This window comes from Mercenaria mercenaria, chromosome 6 (assembly GCF_021730395.1).
Source record: "Mercenaria mercenaria strain notata chromosome 6, MADL_Memer_1, whole genome shotgun sequence".
NCBI classification, from domain to species: Eukaryota; Metazoa; Mollusca; class Bivalvia; order Venerida; family Veneridae; genus Mercenaria; species Mercenaria mercenaria.
In genome coordinates, this window is record NC_069366.1 from 18807826 (window position 1) to 18824222 (window position 16397).

Sequence of the window (16397 nt, forward strand, 5' to 3'; positions counted from 1 at the left end):
AAAATAGAGGCATAGAAATAGAAATGAGCCGTGCCATGAGAAAACCAACATAGTGGGTTTGCGACCAGCATGGATCCAGACCAGCCTGCGCATCCGCGCAGTCTGGTCAGGATCCATGCTGTTCGCTAACAGTTTCTCTAATTGCAATAGACTTTGAAAGCGAACAGCATGGATCCTGACCAGACTGCGCGGATGCGCAGGCTGGTCTGGATCCATGCTGGTCGCAAACCCACTATGTTGGTTTTCTCATGGCGCGGCTCAAATAGTATTTTAAAACACATTTTAATTTCCAGCAATACAATAGGAAGCCAGGCATGAAGGGTCAAACACATTTTGAGGTATTTCATCGAAAGATGCATGAGGCACTTTGCTCTGACTTCTGATACCTCACAGTTGCCTATTTTGTTTTTAAAGACACCACCTGGAAACTATAGCACTCATACCTGTGCGCACATGCTATTTTTCTGCTTGTATTTTGAATTTCAAAAAAAAAAAAAAAAAAAAAAAAAAAAAAAAAAAGAAAAAGAGATAACTATTGGACTTAGATGGATAGGAATCTTCTCATTTATTTTCTATCTACACAGCTACGTTAACTTATTGATATACCCCTGTTATATTTCAAAATGAAGTGCATACCACTACCGTTAGATAGTAGAGGTTAAAATTGATTATTTCCACAAAAGTGCTATAATATAAAAAGTATTAGATCTAATCATGTTTCAATAATAATTTATTGAATTTTGATATGTTGACGCCAGTCAAAAATGTGTGGTTTTGATCAACTTAAAAAAGTGAATAAAGCTGAAGTTGTTTTAGACGTCACGTTAGACGTCATGTTTACATTTGTTTTACAAACATATGATAAATACGAGTCGAATATGTGTAATATATCACGTGATATTATCACTTCTTGAAAATGTCGACGTGTACCATTTATTTCGAAAAATTCCGAGTGAATGCAGCTGTGCCTGAAAGAAAATATTTACAAAACATACAGTGATCATGTGACATACGTAAGGTGACATTTTGCAAATACTTGCACAAGTCAGTTTTAGAAATATACTTGTACAGTGACGATAAACTTTGACATTTTTGTAGACTTGCAATGCTCTTTTGAACTCCTTTCACGGTACCAAGCTAGCTTACCCTCTGTTTTGTTTCAGACTTGTTATGATAGTCTCTTAGCATTAGCATAGTCTAGATGACCCTCAAACAAAATATATATAACAGTTCTAATATAGTGTTCTTGAACTTTGATTGTATTCTGCAGGATCCAGAAATAAGCAACATAATATGAGCCGTGCCATGGGAAAACCAACATAATGGCTTTGCGGCCAGCATGGATCCAGACCAGCCTGCGCATCCGCGCAGTCTGGTCAGGATCCATGCTGTTCGCTAACAGTTTCTCTAATAGCAATAGGCTTTGAAAGCGAACAGCATGGATCATCCGCGCAGTCTGGTCTGGATCCATGCTGGTCGCAAAGCCACTATGTTGGTTTTCCCATGGCACGGCTCATATATATACATCAATCTAAAGGTCTCCGATGGTGGTACATTGTAGTAGGACCTTTTTGAATTTTTGAACATTTCGTCAACTTAGGACCAAAAATGCATTATTCCCATTGTAAAAATTGAGTACAATCACACTTTCGATTTTTTTTTTGTAGAACTTTTACAGACTGCTTGAATGAAAACGTTGATTTTATGTTAACTAAGGTATCCTGAAAGTTTCACAAATAAAGTAAAAAAGAAATTTGAAAAAAAAAAATGGAAATACCCCATCAATTGTTTTGATAAATTCAAGCCCTATGAAGATATTTTTGAAACATAAAAAAGTTCCTATTATCACCTTTGGAGTTCTTTAGAATGATATAGCATGTCAATGATATTGTCTTACTTTTAAAAAGAAGTCATGGAGAAACATTGTTAAGGAAACATTGGTTGTATTTTACGCTGTTGTGCTTGATGAGTTAAAAACGATATTGATGAGGTTCAGTTGATGTATGTTTAATTCACTTTATGCTGTCCTACAACCATTGTCATTCTTCATCTATTAGAAATTAGAAACTAAAATGCAATATTTTTAAATACTTTACATGCTCCTGAGTCTGTATTGTGCCTTGGTTATGGATTTCATGTTTCAACACTCCATGTTTCATGCGTTTTATTTGATTCCCGTTACAGACAGACAGGTATGAGCAGAAGAAGTTCGATTATAGATATGACGTGAGTACTGTTGTTCTACATTGTTTTACTGATGTTACTGCTAATTTATGTATGAAAAATTTCTACGGACGAATGCAAAGTAGGGCTGGTCAAAATTCTCAAAACTTATCTGATATTTGCTGTCTCTCTGAGATCACAGTACATCGTGTTTGTGTGCATAAACGAAACACGAAGCTAATGAAACATCGTACTCGGTGCTGTTATATTTCCTGGTCATTTGTGTTCTTCGCTTGCGTTCATAATACCAGCTTAAGCCGGTACTAGGGGCCGTGGGGATTGTTGCACATTCTAGACTTAAGTCATAACGAGTCTGCGGTTGCGTTCTATTCTACTTAAGAACTTTGTTATAGATATTATTTAACAACGTGTGACATGACAAGTTTGTAAAAATTACAGATGCAAGTTACAAGTCGATTATATTTCTGAAGAAACTAGATCTAGATTTAAATTTATTTTTGATGACACGTGCCGTGTTTATAATACTCTAATCTGTTACCTTGTGCCTTTGTGCAGGATCGATTTCACAAAGTTCCCGAGGACAGAAGACGACCCCCCGCCGCCGACGAAAGACGACATTATGCCGACGACGAAAGACGGCATCATGCCCATGATCAACATTGGCAACCAGCATTTGCCCCACCAATGCAATATCGTGTAAGTCCTTTTGAAATATGCTTACCCAAAAATGAATATACACTTGTTAAACGGCAATGACGTGTCTAAAATAATTACTCTCACGACTAAACCTAGCCCGAATGCTTATTTAGGTTAAGAGAGTCATCTACTACTGAAGGCATGACATTGGCATTTAATGAATTGTTATTATATTTCCGGCTACTTGAACATCACGTGACGTGCCAGTAGCCGGTTATTGTGCACGCTTCCAGTTACAAGATTCCGTCTAGTACAATTTTATTACCATTTATAATAAGGTATATAATAAGTATTTTAATCATAATTATTGTTTGTTTGATAATTTCCGTGTAACTTTATTCAACACTTCACATTTTCCATGAACAACATTTTGCCCATGACATTATTATCTTTCGAGTATTATTTTGACATTCAGCATAGAGTGTATAAAGTAGTGTGGTGCTATAGATCCAGTCTTTTTTGAGAAACCTAACAGTTACGCAAGTTACATCTTAAATGAAACGTTACAGGAATACATGTATTATTTTGTAGTAAATTTGTCCGGTTTTTTTTTTATCTAAATGTAATTGAAATCACTTATAATGGTCATTGCCTTGATTCAAAACCTACATTGAAGTATCTTGGTTCAATGATTGATCAAAGTTTGTCTTTTGAGGACATAACAATGTCTGTGTGAAAGAAAACGACTTAAAGGCATAGTTTCTCACACGACATATAAGACACTGTTGACAATATCCATTTGACTTTACATCTACTGTCTGCTTTCTTTGTTTTACACAGAAGCTAAATCACAAGGAACAGCTCACTCCACTCTATAGGGGCTGATTAGATTAGCCTTGATCTTTGATTTTATGACACACATTGTTTTTTTAAAAATTATTTACCCGTAGTTAGTAGAGATGACCAAAGTTTTCTTTTGAAAACCAACTCCAATGTGGCTCCATCATATATGATAGAGCATATCATCCCAGCCAGTACAATACACAACTACTGTAGCAGATTCAGTGTCTCCAAGTGCTACCATAACTTCTAGTGATGTGTGAGGTTACAATTTTACGGAAAGTTGTCGTTTTCCATTACCTAAGGTTAAAGGTTTGGGTGCTAAATAATTTACTTTTCTTTTTTTTTATTGTTCAGAATATCAGAGACTTAAAGGTCTTTAAAGCTTTCAAGTCCAAAGTCAAGAAATATTTATCTAATTAGGGTAATTTTTGTATGTGCCTTATTTTCCTTTCCTTTTTAGCTCACCTGTCACAAAGTGACAAGGTGAGCTTTTGTGATCGCGCGGCGTCCGTCGTCCGTGCGTCCGTCCGTCCGTGTGTAAACTTTTGCTTGTGACCACTCTAGAGGTCACATTTTTCATGGGATCTTTATGAAAGTTGGTCAGAATCTTCATCTTGATGATATCTAGGTCAAGTTCGAAACTGGATTACATGCGGTCCAAAACTAGGTCAGTGGGTCTAAAAATAGAAAAACCTTGTGACCTCTCTAGAGACCATACTTTTCAATGGATCTTCATGAAAATTGGTCAGAATGTTTACCTGGATGATATCTAGGTCAAGTTTGAAACTGGATTATGTGCCGTCAAAAACTAGGTCAGTAGGTCAAATAATAGAAAAACCCTGTGACCTCTCTAGAGACCAAATTTTTCATGGGATCTGTATGAAAGTTGGTCTGAATGTTTATCTTGATAATATCTAGGTCAAGTTCGAAACTGGGTTAAGTACAGTCAAAACCTAGACCAGTAGGTCTAAAAATAGAAAACCCTTGTGACCTCTCTAGAGACCAAATTTTTCATGGGATCTGTATGAAAGTTGGTCTGAATGTTCATCTTGATGATATTTAGATCAAATTCGAAACTGGGTTAACTGCGGTCAAAAATTAGGTCAGTAGGTCTAAAAATAGAAAAACCTTGTGACCTCTCTAGAGGCCATATTTTTCAATTGATCTTCATAAAAATTGGTCTGAGTGTTCACCTTGATGATATCTAGAAGATCGAAACTGGGTCACGTGCGGCCAAAAACTAGGTCAGTAGGTATAAAAATAGAAAAACCTTGTGACCTCTATAGAGGCCATACTTTTCATGAGATCTTCATGAAAATTGGTGAGAATGTTCACCTTGATGATATCTAGGTCAAGTTTAAAACTGGGTCACGTGCCTTCAAAAACTAGGTCATTAGTTCAAATAATAGAAAAACCTTGTGACCTCTCTAGAGGCCATATTTTTCATGAGATCTTCATGAAAATTGGTGAGAATGTTCACCTTGATGATATCTAGGTCAAGTTTAAAACTGGGTCACGTGCCTTCAAAAACTAGGTCATTAGGTCAAATAATAGAAAAACCTTGTGACCTCTCTAGAGGCCATATTTTTCAATGGATCTTCATAAAAATTTGTCAGAATTTTTATCTTGATGATATCTAGGTCAAGTTAAAAACTGGGTCAAATAATAGAAAAAACGATGTCATACTCGGTTCAAAACTGGGTCATGTGGGGACAGGTGAGCGATTCAGGACCATCATGGTCCTCTTGTTATTCATTGCTACTATTTCATTATTATAAATTGATAGATTTATAAAACTAGTCAATATGAATTCTAATTTATGTTAGTTCTTAGAACAGTAGTTTCCTGTCCATTCTCATTACATCAAGATTACAGTTGATGATATTCTTAAACATTATTAATATCTTTATATGTTAGACCATCTGTCATAAAAGGACCATGTGGATAAGAATAAGAATTTTTTATCCCTTTCTGTGTTATTCTTGAAAAAAAAAAACTTTATCAGATTTCAAGCATTACATATATATATAATCTGAATTAATTAATATTTCATGTTCAGACTTATTTCTGTTGTTTTTTTAAAACGATTATGTGCATTACATGTTCTTTCAGGCAGTAAAACAACATCATTTTCATATTTAATCACTTCATGTATTTCGTTATATTGATAGCAAGGTGACGACACACCACGAGTCGGCTATGATGTAAGTTTATTTGTTGGAAACGTAGTTTTTATCCCAGATTTCTCCTCAGTATTCCTCAAGTGTGAAATTGTAACGGCTACAAAATTATATAAAGTCACGACTGTACATTGTACAAGCAGTTGAGCGTACATTTTTTTTCCTGACATACCAAGTTACATTTTGGAATTGTTTAAATGCAGTGATATTCCATGAGTGTTCGGCGGAACAGTTACAACTCTAGCTGTTTCCGAGGTAGCGGGGGCGACTTCTAAAGTGTTGCCAGAGGCCAATAAGTTTCAAGTGTCGTCCCCGGTACCGGCAAAGTAGTTTTTAGTTTATAAATTGATAGTATCTAAAATAAATTTATTTCTTAAAATGTCTGTGAATATATGCTAAGTTCATTTCTAAAAAAAAAAAAAAAAAAAAAAAAAACGTTTTAAATTTTGACACGAACCTTCTATTATCATTGCCAGATTATTTATTTAAAAATCAAACGGAACGCTGAAAATTTACCGATGTAACTCATTGCAGACTTGGAGCGGTCTTCTGCGCATGCCCGAAAGTGATTATCAATTGTAGCGCACGGCAAAAATATGCATATTTTTGCATGTCCGCATGCATTTAGTGTACAATATGAATAAAATACTGACTAAAGGTAAGGGTTAGTATCACCATGGTTACAAAATATATACATTTAAGATATTTTCGTTCAAATTTAGTTAATCCGGTATGTACCGGAGTCTGTAATTTATACCGGCGCTCCAAGTCTGCATTGAGTCACAGTCAAAATTTACTCATGTAAACTGAATGACGTCACGCATAATAACATACGAAGTTTTGGATAAGGTTATTGTTTGTAGTTTATAAAAGTGAGCATGTTGGTCGGTCTGTCCGTTGGTTTTCATGGTTTCCAGATAATAACTCATGAAAGACTTGACAGATTTAAATAATTTTTGGTAGACACGTGTAACATTATAACATACAGGTCAAGGTCGACTTTGAGGTCAGTAGGTCAAAGGTCGAGATCACAATGACCCGGAACAGTTAAACGGTTTCCGGATGATAACTTGAGAACGCTTAGGTCAAGGATCATAAATTTTGGTACAGGGATGTAACATCAAAAAATTCAGGTCAAGTTCTACTTTGAGGTCAGTAGGTAAAGGGTCAAGGTCACAATGACCCGGAAAAATTAAACGGTTTCCGGATGATAACTTGAGAACGCTTGGGCCTATGATCATGAAAGTTGACAAGGAGGTTGGACATGACATGCTTATGACTCCTATTGATTTTGAGGTCAGTAGGTCAAAGGTCAATGTCACAGTGACCTGGAACTATTTCCGGACGATAACTTGAGAACGCTTGGGCCTAGGATCATACATTTTGGTGCACAGGTGTAACATCATAAAATACCGGTCAAGTTTAACTTTGAGGTTAGTAGGTCAAGGGTCAATGTCACAATGATCCAGAACAGTTAAACGGTTTCCGGAAGATAACTTGAGAACGCTTGGGCCTAGGATCACGAATGTTGATAGAAAATGTTGGTCATGACCAGCAGATGACGCCTACTGATTTTGAGGTCAGTAGGTCAAAGGTCAAGGTCACATTGACCCTGAACAGTTAAATCGTTTCAGGACGATAACTTGAGAACGCTTGGGCCTAGGGTCATGAAAGTTGACAGGAATGTTGGTCATGACCAACAGATGACGCCTACTGACTTTGAGAGGTCACATTAACCCGGAACAGTTAAATCGTTTCCGGACAATAACTTGAGAACGCTTGGGCCTAGGATCACGAAACTTAATAGGGAGGTTGATCATGACCAACAGATTACTCCTACTGATAATGAGGTTCAACTTTGACATTTGCTTACTTCTGTGACAAGGCTGTATTGTGGGGGTATAATTCGTCACTTTTGTGACAGCTCTAGTTTTGTCCAAATCGAGAAGTATAAAATCTAAACAAATCACAACTATATACAAGTCACCAGGTTTTATTGTGGTAAAAAAGAAGAACTGAATTACTTTGAAGGGAGTGTTCTGCATTTCTCTGCTCCGCATAAAATTGCCGGATGATTTCACACTTGATTTAACTTTAGGATCTTCTGCAAGGGTGCACATTATTTACAAAACATCAAGTTCAGTAAATTATTTAATTTCAAAGGATTATCATATCCATTCAGCAAAACTTCTGATATACACTCTTTTAGAGATATTCTATTTCATTGTTTTGAAGGTCAAATGTACATCCTTGCGGAGTTCAGATACCTCCACCCACACTAACAACGGCTATCGTCCATTTTCTATGTGTGTTGGTGATTGTATTTACCGTAGAATAGTAATTTCACGCTTTTTATTTCATGGAATATTTATACCCATACTTATGAACCATATTTAAACAGTTTTCTTTCATACCATTTTAATTACATAAAATTATATTTGTAGAATGCCCTCATTTGTTTTTTCCCTTAGTCTTCATAACTGTTAACTTTATATCATAATTGGAAGAAATACTTTTCTTTATAATTGAGACGCGCCATGAGAAAACCAACATAGTGCGTTTGCGACCAGCATATCCAGACCAGCCTGCGCATCCGCGCAGTCCGGTCTGGATCCATGCTGTTCGCTAATGGTTTCTCTATTCGCAATAGTATTTGAAAGCGAACAGCATGGATCTGGTCTGGATCCATGCTGGTCGCAAACGCAATATGGTGGTTTTCTCATGGCGCGGCTCATATAGCCTACCCAGAACTAATCACGACTATGCATTCTATTGCACTTTATTCTGCTGTGCGGTAGCACTACGATCTTTTTGGCATTTTAAGGGAGTTCAAGCTGCGGGCAGGGCAAATACGTACAGCACACGGATAACCGACTTACTAACATCGATAAAAGACCCAGAAGTCAAGGATGATAGAGTATCAAAATTAATGGAGGCAGGTTTTTTATTTTCTGTCGAAAATATGCTTGCCGAAAGGGTTTGCAAAGCACTATTTGTTTAACTTACAACAGAAAGTATGGTAACCAAGACATATTGATACTATGTGATATATTTATCCCCAAAGTTTAAACTGGAAAAAGCTGTAGATTACTGTGATAGTCATAATTTTTCTTCTTTTTTCTGGATCTACGTTTTCCTTGGTGTGTTTTTCTTTTATTTTTATTAATATATATTATTATATATTATGCTATAAATTTCTTTCGATTTGTAAATACATTACTTTAATGTGCAATCTCCATGCACTATGAGTATAGCTTAGTTTTAATGTGATGCATTTGAGTGACATTTAAAGTTAAACCTGTATGTTTGAACATTACTTTAGGCTAACAAAGGTTATCTGGTGATGGTACGGGTTTTACAAAATGATTTAGGAGAAGTTATCAACGCCATACAAGGAAGCGTCAGTACATTGCAAGCTCATGACGGTTATTGTATTGGATTCTCGGAAACTGGATTAGTAAGCACAATTCTCACTTCTTAAATAAATATTGTTCTTTCAGACTTGTTAAGCATTGGTCTCAGAGTCTGAATTAGTAAGCACTATTCTAACAATCAGTATTAGAAAGCACTGTTCTCAGTGTGAGTTAGTAAGCGCTTGTATTAGAGTTGGAATTAGGAAGCATTTGTCAGTGTTTAAAGTAGTAAACATTTGTCTAAGAGTCTGAATTAGTAAGTATTATTCTAACAGTCACAATTAGAAAGCACTGTTCTTCCAGTGTGAGTTAGTAAGCGCTGATTTTTGAGTTGGATATTAGAAAGCTTTGGTCTTAAGAGTTTGCAGTAGTAAGCATTTGGTCATAGAGTCAGAATAACTAAGCATTGTTCTTACAATTTATATTAGTAAGCATGGCTGTTACAGTCTGAATAAGTAACCATTGGTTTTTGCCTCTGAATTAGTAAGCATATGTCTTAGGGTCTGAATAAGTAAGCGTTATCCTTAAACTCTGAATTATAACTCTAGTAAGCATAATTTTTCTTATAGTCTGAATTAGTGATCACTGTACTGACAGTCTGAATTAGTAAGCATTTTTCATGATTACACAGAATATCAAAAATATGTGACCATTGTTGTGAGCTTTTTGATACGCACATCAATCATTTTCAAAAGAAAATTTATAAATGCAATTACTGTATAAGATTGTTAAATAAATGATCGTTTACTGAATTGTTACGTCACGAGTTATGTCGAAATTTTGATATCAGTTCTGTTGCAAGTTACCCTCCATTGCACAAACTGTGTTTTTATATATATTTTTCTTACGGAATCTTGAGTGTTAGAAATCTTGTTTCTTATAATACTTCAAAGATTGAACAACGAGATGTATATTATTGTAAGTAACATATCTAGTTTCATGTGTAGCTCCACATAGTAACCCCAAGTCATCAGATGGTGGCAAAACATCAATGGGGAAAGTCGGAATTTGCCATCGTTTTGTTCTGGTTCAAGGACTACATTCAGGCGCGGAGTTGGTTTCAGACCGGAAGCCTTAGGTTCAAACAACCGGATTTCCCAAATTCAAATTCATACGCATGTATTGCTGTACCTCTGACCTATGGGAACCATAGGGATCCAATGGCATTCGGTCCCGGAAGTAAGTATGATAATAAAAAAAATATTGATGATGATTATAACAACAACAACAACAACAACGACGATATTATTAATGATAATAATAATAATTAATAATGATAGTAATAATGATGATGATGATAATAATAATAATAATAATAATAATAATAATGTTTAAACATTTAAATAGCTGTTAAATTTATATCCTTTTTGCCATTATTCTGCCGGTCGTTTACTTTATAAATGAATATTACGTAGGTGTTTAACATTCATTTAGTGTACACTACTCGCAGTTAAATAGATAATTTTGTTTTGTCAACAACCCATAATTTGATTTAAACTACTTACAATTTAGGGTATAATTTTAAAGTATATTTTTTGTCGAGACTTCAGTTTCCATGTCTACGTGTCTTCTATATTTAGTAACAAAACTACAGCTCAGTTCTTGCATTTACTAATTAATTGATATAATTATTCGGAAACATACACGAAAAATATATTTTATCAAAACATATGGACCAAACCTTTCTCAATAGTCTTCGAAACTATTTATTAAATGCATATAGGTATGCTTATTGTGAAACTTTACGAGATCACTTTGAAAGCAGAAAAATGCTTGTACATGTAATTCCATGAAGCCAACTTTTCATGATTCCAAAAGTATCAGTATATGTCATAGTTCTAGTAATGACCACTCCTCTAACACCAGTTTTAGAAATAAAACAACAATAATGACGGGAAAGGCTTATCTAGAAGTAAATACTCTTCCACTACACGGTTATGTCATCAGACATTCTTATTTAAAATAAACCAAAAATATAAACAGAAACCCGGTAGTCAGAATTGAACAGCGTAAAGTATTCGTTTTTCTATTTGCATTCTTTTGCCTGTATTTTCCTGTTAGATGATGAAATGACACTACTGTGGTCTGAATATCCAAGGATTTATGAGAGGTATACCGAAGATTTTCTACATAATTATTCCGATCGAGTAAAAGACATAATAAAGAGATACGGAGGAAACCCATACGTTTCCATTAGTAAGTATATAATCATTTAGCACAAAGTAAATTTTACCTCACCTGAACTTGGCTAAGAATTAACTTTTAATATAGGTGGATGGACCTAAATATATATCTAAAGGTGTAGAGATTTTTGAAAATATCCATGATATGAGTTGTCTACCCATGACAAAAGAAGGTAAGATTTCTATTGACATAACCTTCAATGATTTTAAGGTAATGGTTTGTCAGCAAGATCGGTCGGCTTAAAAAGTTGGGCGAGAGTCTATATAAGGGCTTCGATGGCCATATTTTTCACTTCTTACAGCAATAGAATAATACGAAAGAGTGCATTATGCTAAACATTGTAGAGCTTTACAATTCTTTATCTTTGGTTTGGGAAGGGGCGAGATAACAATGGAAGGGAAGGGATATTTTGCCTTTGCCTTCGGAAGTAAATTCCATGTAACTTTTCATGTTTTCCGGGAGCTTTTGTGTGTGTAATTACCGTTTAATTACTATAAGACAATTTGTTTAATTTTAGGCCAGTTTACTACAGAGCAACCAAAAGAGTTGAACAAATACGGCTCCCCGGGTTATGCACGGCTTGAGCCATCTAGGGAGGATAAGGCACGTGTTGGACGGTCGTGGAAAAATCCTTGGGTAGATGATAAGTCCTACATCACAGTCAGCATCTTTCCAAGCATGCAGCATGTTGCCGCTTTTTATCAAGACAGTAAGTTTTAACCCTTATCCTGCTAAATTTCTATAATGAACTTTATAATGAACTTGTTCATCTTTCAATTTGGACAGTACCATTAAGTGTAAAAAGGGGTGCTTCCCAAAAAGGTATTGACTGAATGGCGAACAGTGCAGATCATGATCTACACTGGTCGCAAAGGCAGAATCTATCGTGTCCAGCATGATAAAGGTTAATAGCATTTTTTACTATAATAATTTTACCTGGCTTAAATGCAATCACTTTATGCGCCTAAATATCATTACAACAAAATAGGGACATTACCATGATAAAACTTGCTAATTATTCATAATCCTAATACGAAAAGAAAACATGTACAGTTTTGTTATAACACGGCAATTATGACGACGTGTCAAAATATTGTTTGGCACCATACATTAAAATATGATATAGCAGGGCAATGTAACAACCCGATGCGTTTAATAATGCTCAAGGGCTAATGAAGTTATTCTTCTTCGTAATGTTTATTATATCCAAACATGGTTCTGCTTTACATTATTTCTTAAGTTATTATGATTATCATAAAATACATTTATACCAATTGGTGAAATACCCAACCAGCAAATCACTGGTTTGATACAGACGGTGAATATTGGATACATATCGTTTCGCTATTCTGTTTTGTTAAAGAAAAAAAGCATGGCAAATAAACAGTTCTTAAAGTGACGGATTCATGATATGGTTTGGTTTATATTTTATATCGTGTAGATATCGGATTTCATCGGCGGATATTCTGACACTTACCGTCGTCTCTCCAGTATCGGCTTATGTTTGAAATTAAAAAAGCTTTCGCGTCTTTTTTCAATGTTCTTTTATTTGATTTCGTTACAGAGGAATATGAGGATCTCAGATACAAGTTGAGCCAGTACTCTGACCCTGTAATGGTGGCTATAAAACTCTTAAAGGTCAGGGGTACCACGAGGTGGTAGAGGGTATTCAAAGTGACAGGTACAGGGTACCTCGAGGCTATAGAGTGTAGTGAACGTGACGTGACATAATTATGTTATCGATAACACGTTATTCAGTGTAACGTTTTTAATGTAACAGCGTTATGAATGTTAAATTTGTTGTCTTGCACTTGTTGTCTCTCTAACTTCTGTGAAAATTTCTAAACCCTCTTTACTCAATTAAATAATCCGTTTTATGACTTTCTGTAGAATGTAAACAAAGGATTTTACACTTTGCAGTTGTTATTTGAAGCTTAAAGGCTCATAATGCTTTTGTTCATAATGTTGCTGCCACCTGTTTTTATAATGAACATAAAATTAGTATTTTTTGTTAAATCCTATTTTCAACAATTGTTTCAAGTCTCTAATATTTGTCAAAGGTTGGAATATTGATTAACATAGTATAAAGTTTTATGGGACACATCCTTTTTTATTACCTCCCTTTACAGTTTTAACTGTATAAGTTCATGTCCAGTATTTCAGGTAGTGCTTTTCTAACCATGTAATTATGCATCACATCTATTCGGACAGCTGTATCATCTGTTTTTGATATAATATTAAAAGCTTTATGGGACTTTAAGATAATATATCAGTAAAAAAAAGACTAAAATTTCACTGCTGATTTGTGAGACATGATAACAAAGATATGAGTATATGCAAATGTTTATTTAGTACTAATGTGTAGTGGAGTTTGAGCGTGTGTATAAAGCAGTTTCAAAATCTAATTTTTGTTTAGGTTAGCGGATTTGTTGTGGAATATGCACTCTTCTATACTGCTATATTCTACTTATGCTATATATATATATAGGTTCTGTTCAATTTTTTATGCAATAATTCTGCATGTCTTTATGCCAAATGTTATACCTGAATGATTTACATGTCATGTGATACCAAAAATAAAGTTTTAGTAGAGTTTTTTTTACTTCTTCCCGGCAAAATTGGGATCGGTTCATTTTTTATTTGTTCCATACCGGACCTTTAACATTTTTACTCAGTTTGTGACGTGTGATGCATGCACATAGTTGTATTACATCAGATATAAGTAGTATTTACTTGAAGTTTGTATTTATAGTTTCGTTTGGACAAAAAATGTACTCAGATTTTTGCCCTGTAAAATACATACTGTTTTAGTGTACTTCAAATAATACCGCGTGTGTCATTTTGTAAAACGTTTTACTAGAGTCTATCACCATCCTGATATAAAAGAGACGATTCTACAATCGATGTGAACATCCTCTTTGGCAAACCAGTTTCTTCGTCCCGCATATTTGGTTTTTGGCTTCATGATACCGTTTTTTTTTCTGTAATAATTGAAGTATATTTAAGACCAGGAACTCCCACCATGTAATCGTTTTACTGTCAAAGATACTCTTGCTGGCATGTTATCTAAATACATGTATTGCTACTTTGGCATAATATCTACATTCAAAATCTGTTTCCTTAGATGTAGCTGAATTGAGTGGATGTATACGAGTTCCCGTGAATCTTGTGACGTCATGTGATCATAGGCGCATCATTGCATAGATCATACGGTCCGTTCACAAGAATTATCTGTTAAAATCGGTGTAATTTAAAGTATGGAAAGATATATATGTGTTGCAATCTGAATTCAGTCGCTTTCAAATTTCCCGTGGTTTAAAGGGCTAGAAACAAACATTGAGAAGAAAAATAGTTTGCTATATGTTCAATATATGGACCGTGAAAATCGGCATATTTAACGATTTTATGAGCAACCTCCCCTCCTCCCTCAACTAAACAACACCACCAAAACAAATCTTAATACGGCTGCGCTGAAAAAGCGCAATTCCCCTGGAGCATGCGTTGTAGTGACATTGGAACGCTTTGCTATTCACACATCTGCAGCTGGCCGATGTTTTCATAACTTCAAAAGGAATAGAAGCTGGTTCAAATAAATCAATGCGAGAGAAAGAACAAGGTCTTAGTACACGTTGTCCCCAGTATACGGGGACTATATTCTTTGAACAGTCTAATGTATTCCATATCCAAGTAATTACGGTAAGAAATCTACAGCTGATCAAAAGTTTTATTAACGTTTATTGTAAGAAGGGAATTTCGTACCAGGATCAGGCTTTAGTAAACAGTGTGTTTTATATATGACAGGTTTTCTATTCATATTTTGTTCTACAACGAAATTTATATTGTATTTTCAAAATATTTATTTGTATTCATATGTCGTATTAATTTATACTTTTTGTTTAAATCATATTACAGCACGCATGATCATTCTTTGTAGCACGACACCGCACGTACAAATATGTCATTTTTCTGGTAATTGAAAATATATGTATAAATGATTAAATATTGCCTTGTAACGTAACACTGCGTTGCTTTTTTGTCAAAAATTTGTACTTAAAAGAATTCTAAGTCTGAAAATAAGATGACTCATATCTTGCTACAGATATATGAGCCGCGCCATGGGATAACCAACATAGAGCGTTTGCGACCAGCATGGATCCAGACCAGCCTGCGCATTCGCGCAGTCTGGTCAGGATCCATGCTGTTCGCTTTCAAAGCCTATTGCAACTAGAGAAACCGTTAGCGAACAGCATGGATCAGCCACTATGTTGGTTTTCTCACGGCATGGCTTATATCATACACGTAATCGACATTGAGAGTATGGTCTTTGGAAGTACACAAATTCACATGGTAATAGAAAGATACGACAGACCGAATGTTTCATATAACAATCAGTAAGATACATGTCCATTTGTATTACATAAACTTAAAACAATTCATCTACACTGGTCGCAAAGGCAGAATAAATTGTGTCCAGCATGATAAAGGTTAACATGAATGCCACACTATTAACAGTTTTTGACACCTTTCAAAATGTGTGACGCACTGAAACCGTGGCCAGTGATAAAGGTCATCGTGCTTTTTTTTGCGGAAAACTAGTTACCATCATCTACATGCGTTTCCAAAGAAAATAATAAACTTTTTCTGGAATATAATGCAACCGAGGGCCAATTTCACGAAAAAAGCTTAAGTAATTACTTAATTATTGTGCCGTTGCTTAAGTTATTGTTATTTAATTTAGATTTTTTCTACAACAATTAACTTATAGCTAAATTATACTGTGGTCAGTAGTATTTATCTGCAGTACTTATTTCAGTCACGCAAATATGATATTTCTATTAACGCACGATTTAACGAACTTAAGTTTTTGTGCAAGTATATTTCTTATTTCTACACTTCCTTTTTCTGTAAAATTCAGAACTGTCATATATGGTTCTGATATGGATGAAATATTTGAAAT

At 35.0% G+C, this 16397-nt stretch overlaps 1 protein-coding gene across 7 annotated transcripts in view; it reads left to right on the forward strand.

Moving 5' to 3' along the window:
- The window catches only part of LOC123550637 (uncharacterized), a 30646-nt gene extending 15188 nt beyond the window's left edge, over positions 1–15458 (forward strand). For 3 of the 7 annotated variants that reach the window (XM_053545286.1, XM_053545285.1, XM_053545289.1), the window contains 10 exons: positions 294–338; positions 2185–2226; positions 2740–2880; positions 5835–5867; positions 8668–8778; positions 9166–9300; positions 10204–10435; positions 11318–11452; positions 11958–12149; positions 13005–15458. In XM_053545286.1, coding sequence (XP_053401261.1) covers positions 294–338; positions 2185–2226; positions 2740–2880; positions 5835–5867; positions 8668–8778; positions 9166–9300; positions 10204–10435; positions 11318–11452; positions 11958–12149; positions 13005–13102 — 1164 coding nt within the window. In that variant the 3' untranslated portion in view covers positions 13103–15458. The remainder of the gene's footprint in view (positions 1–293; positions 339–2184; positions 2227–2739; positions 2881–5834; positions 5868–8667; positions 8779–9165; positions 9301–10203; positions 10436–11317; positions 11453–11957; positions 12150–13004) is intronic. The other 4 variants (XM_053545291.1, XM_053545287.1, XM_053545290.1 and 1 more) reach the window with 2 other exon arrangements.
- Positions 15459–16397: the final 939 nt, after the last annotated feature.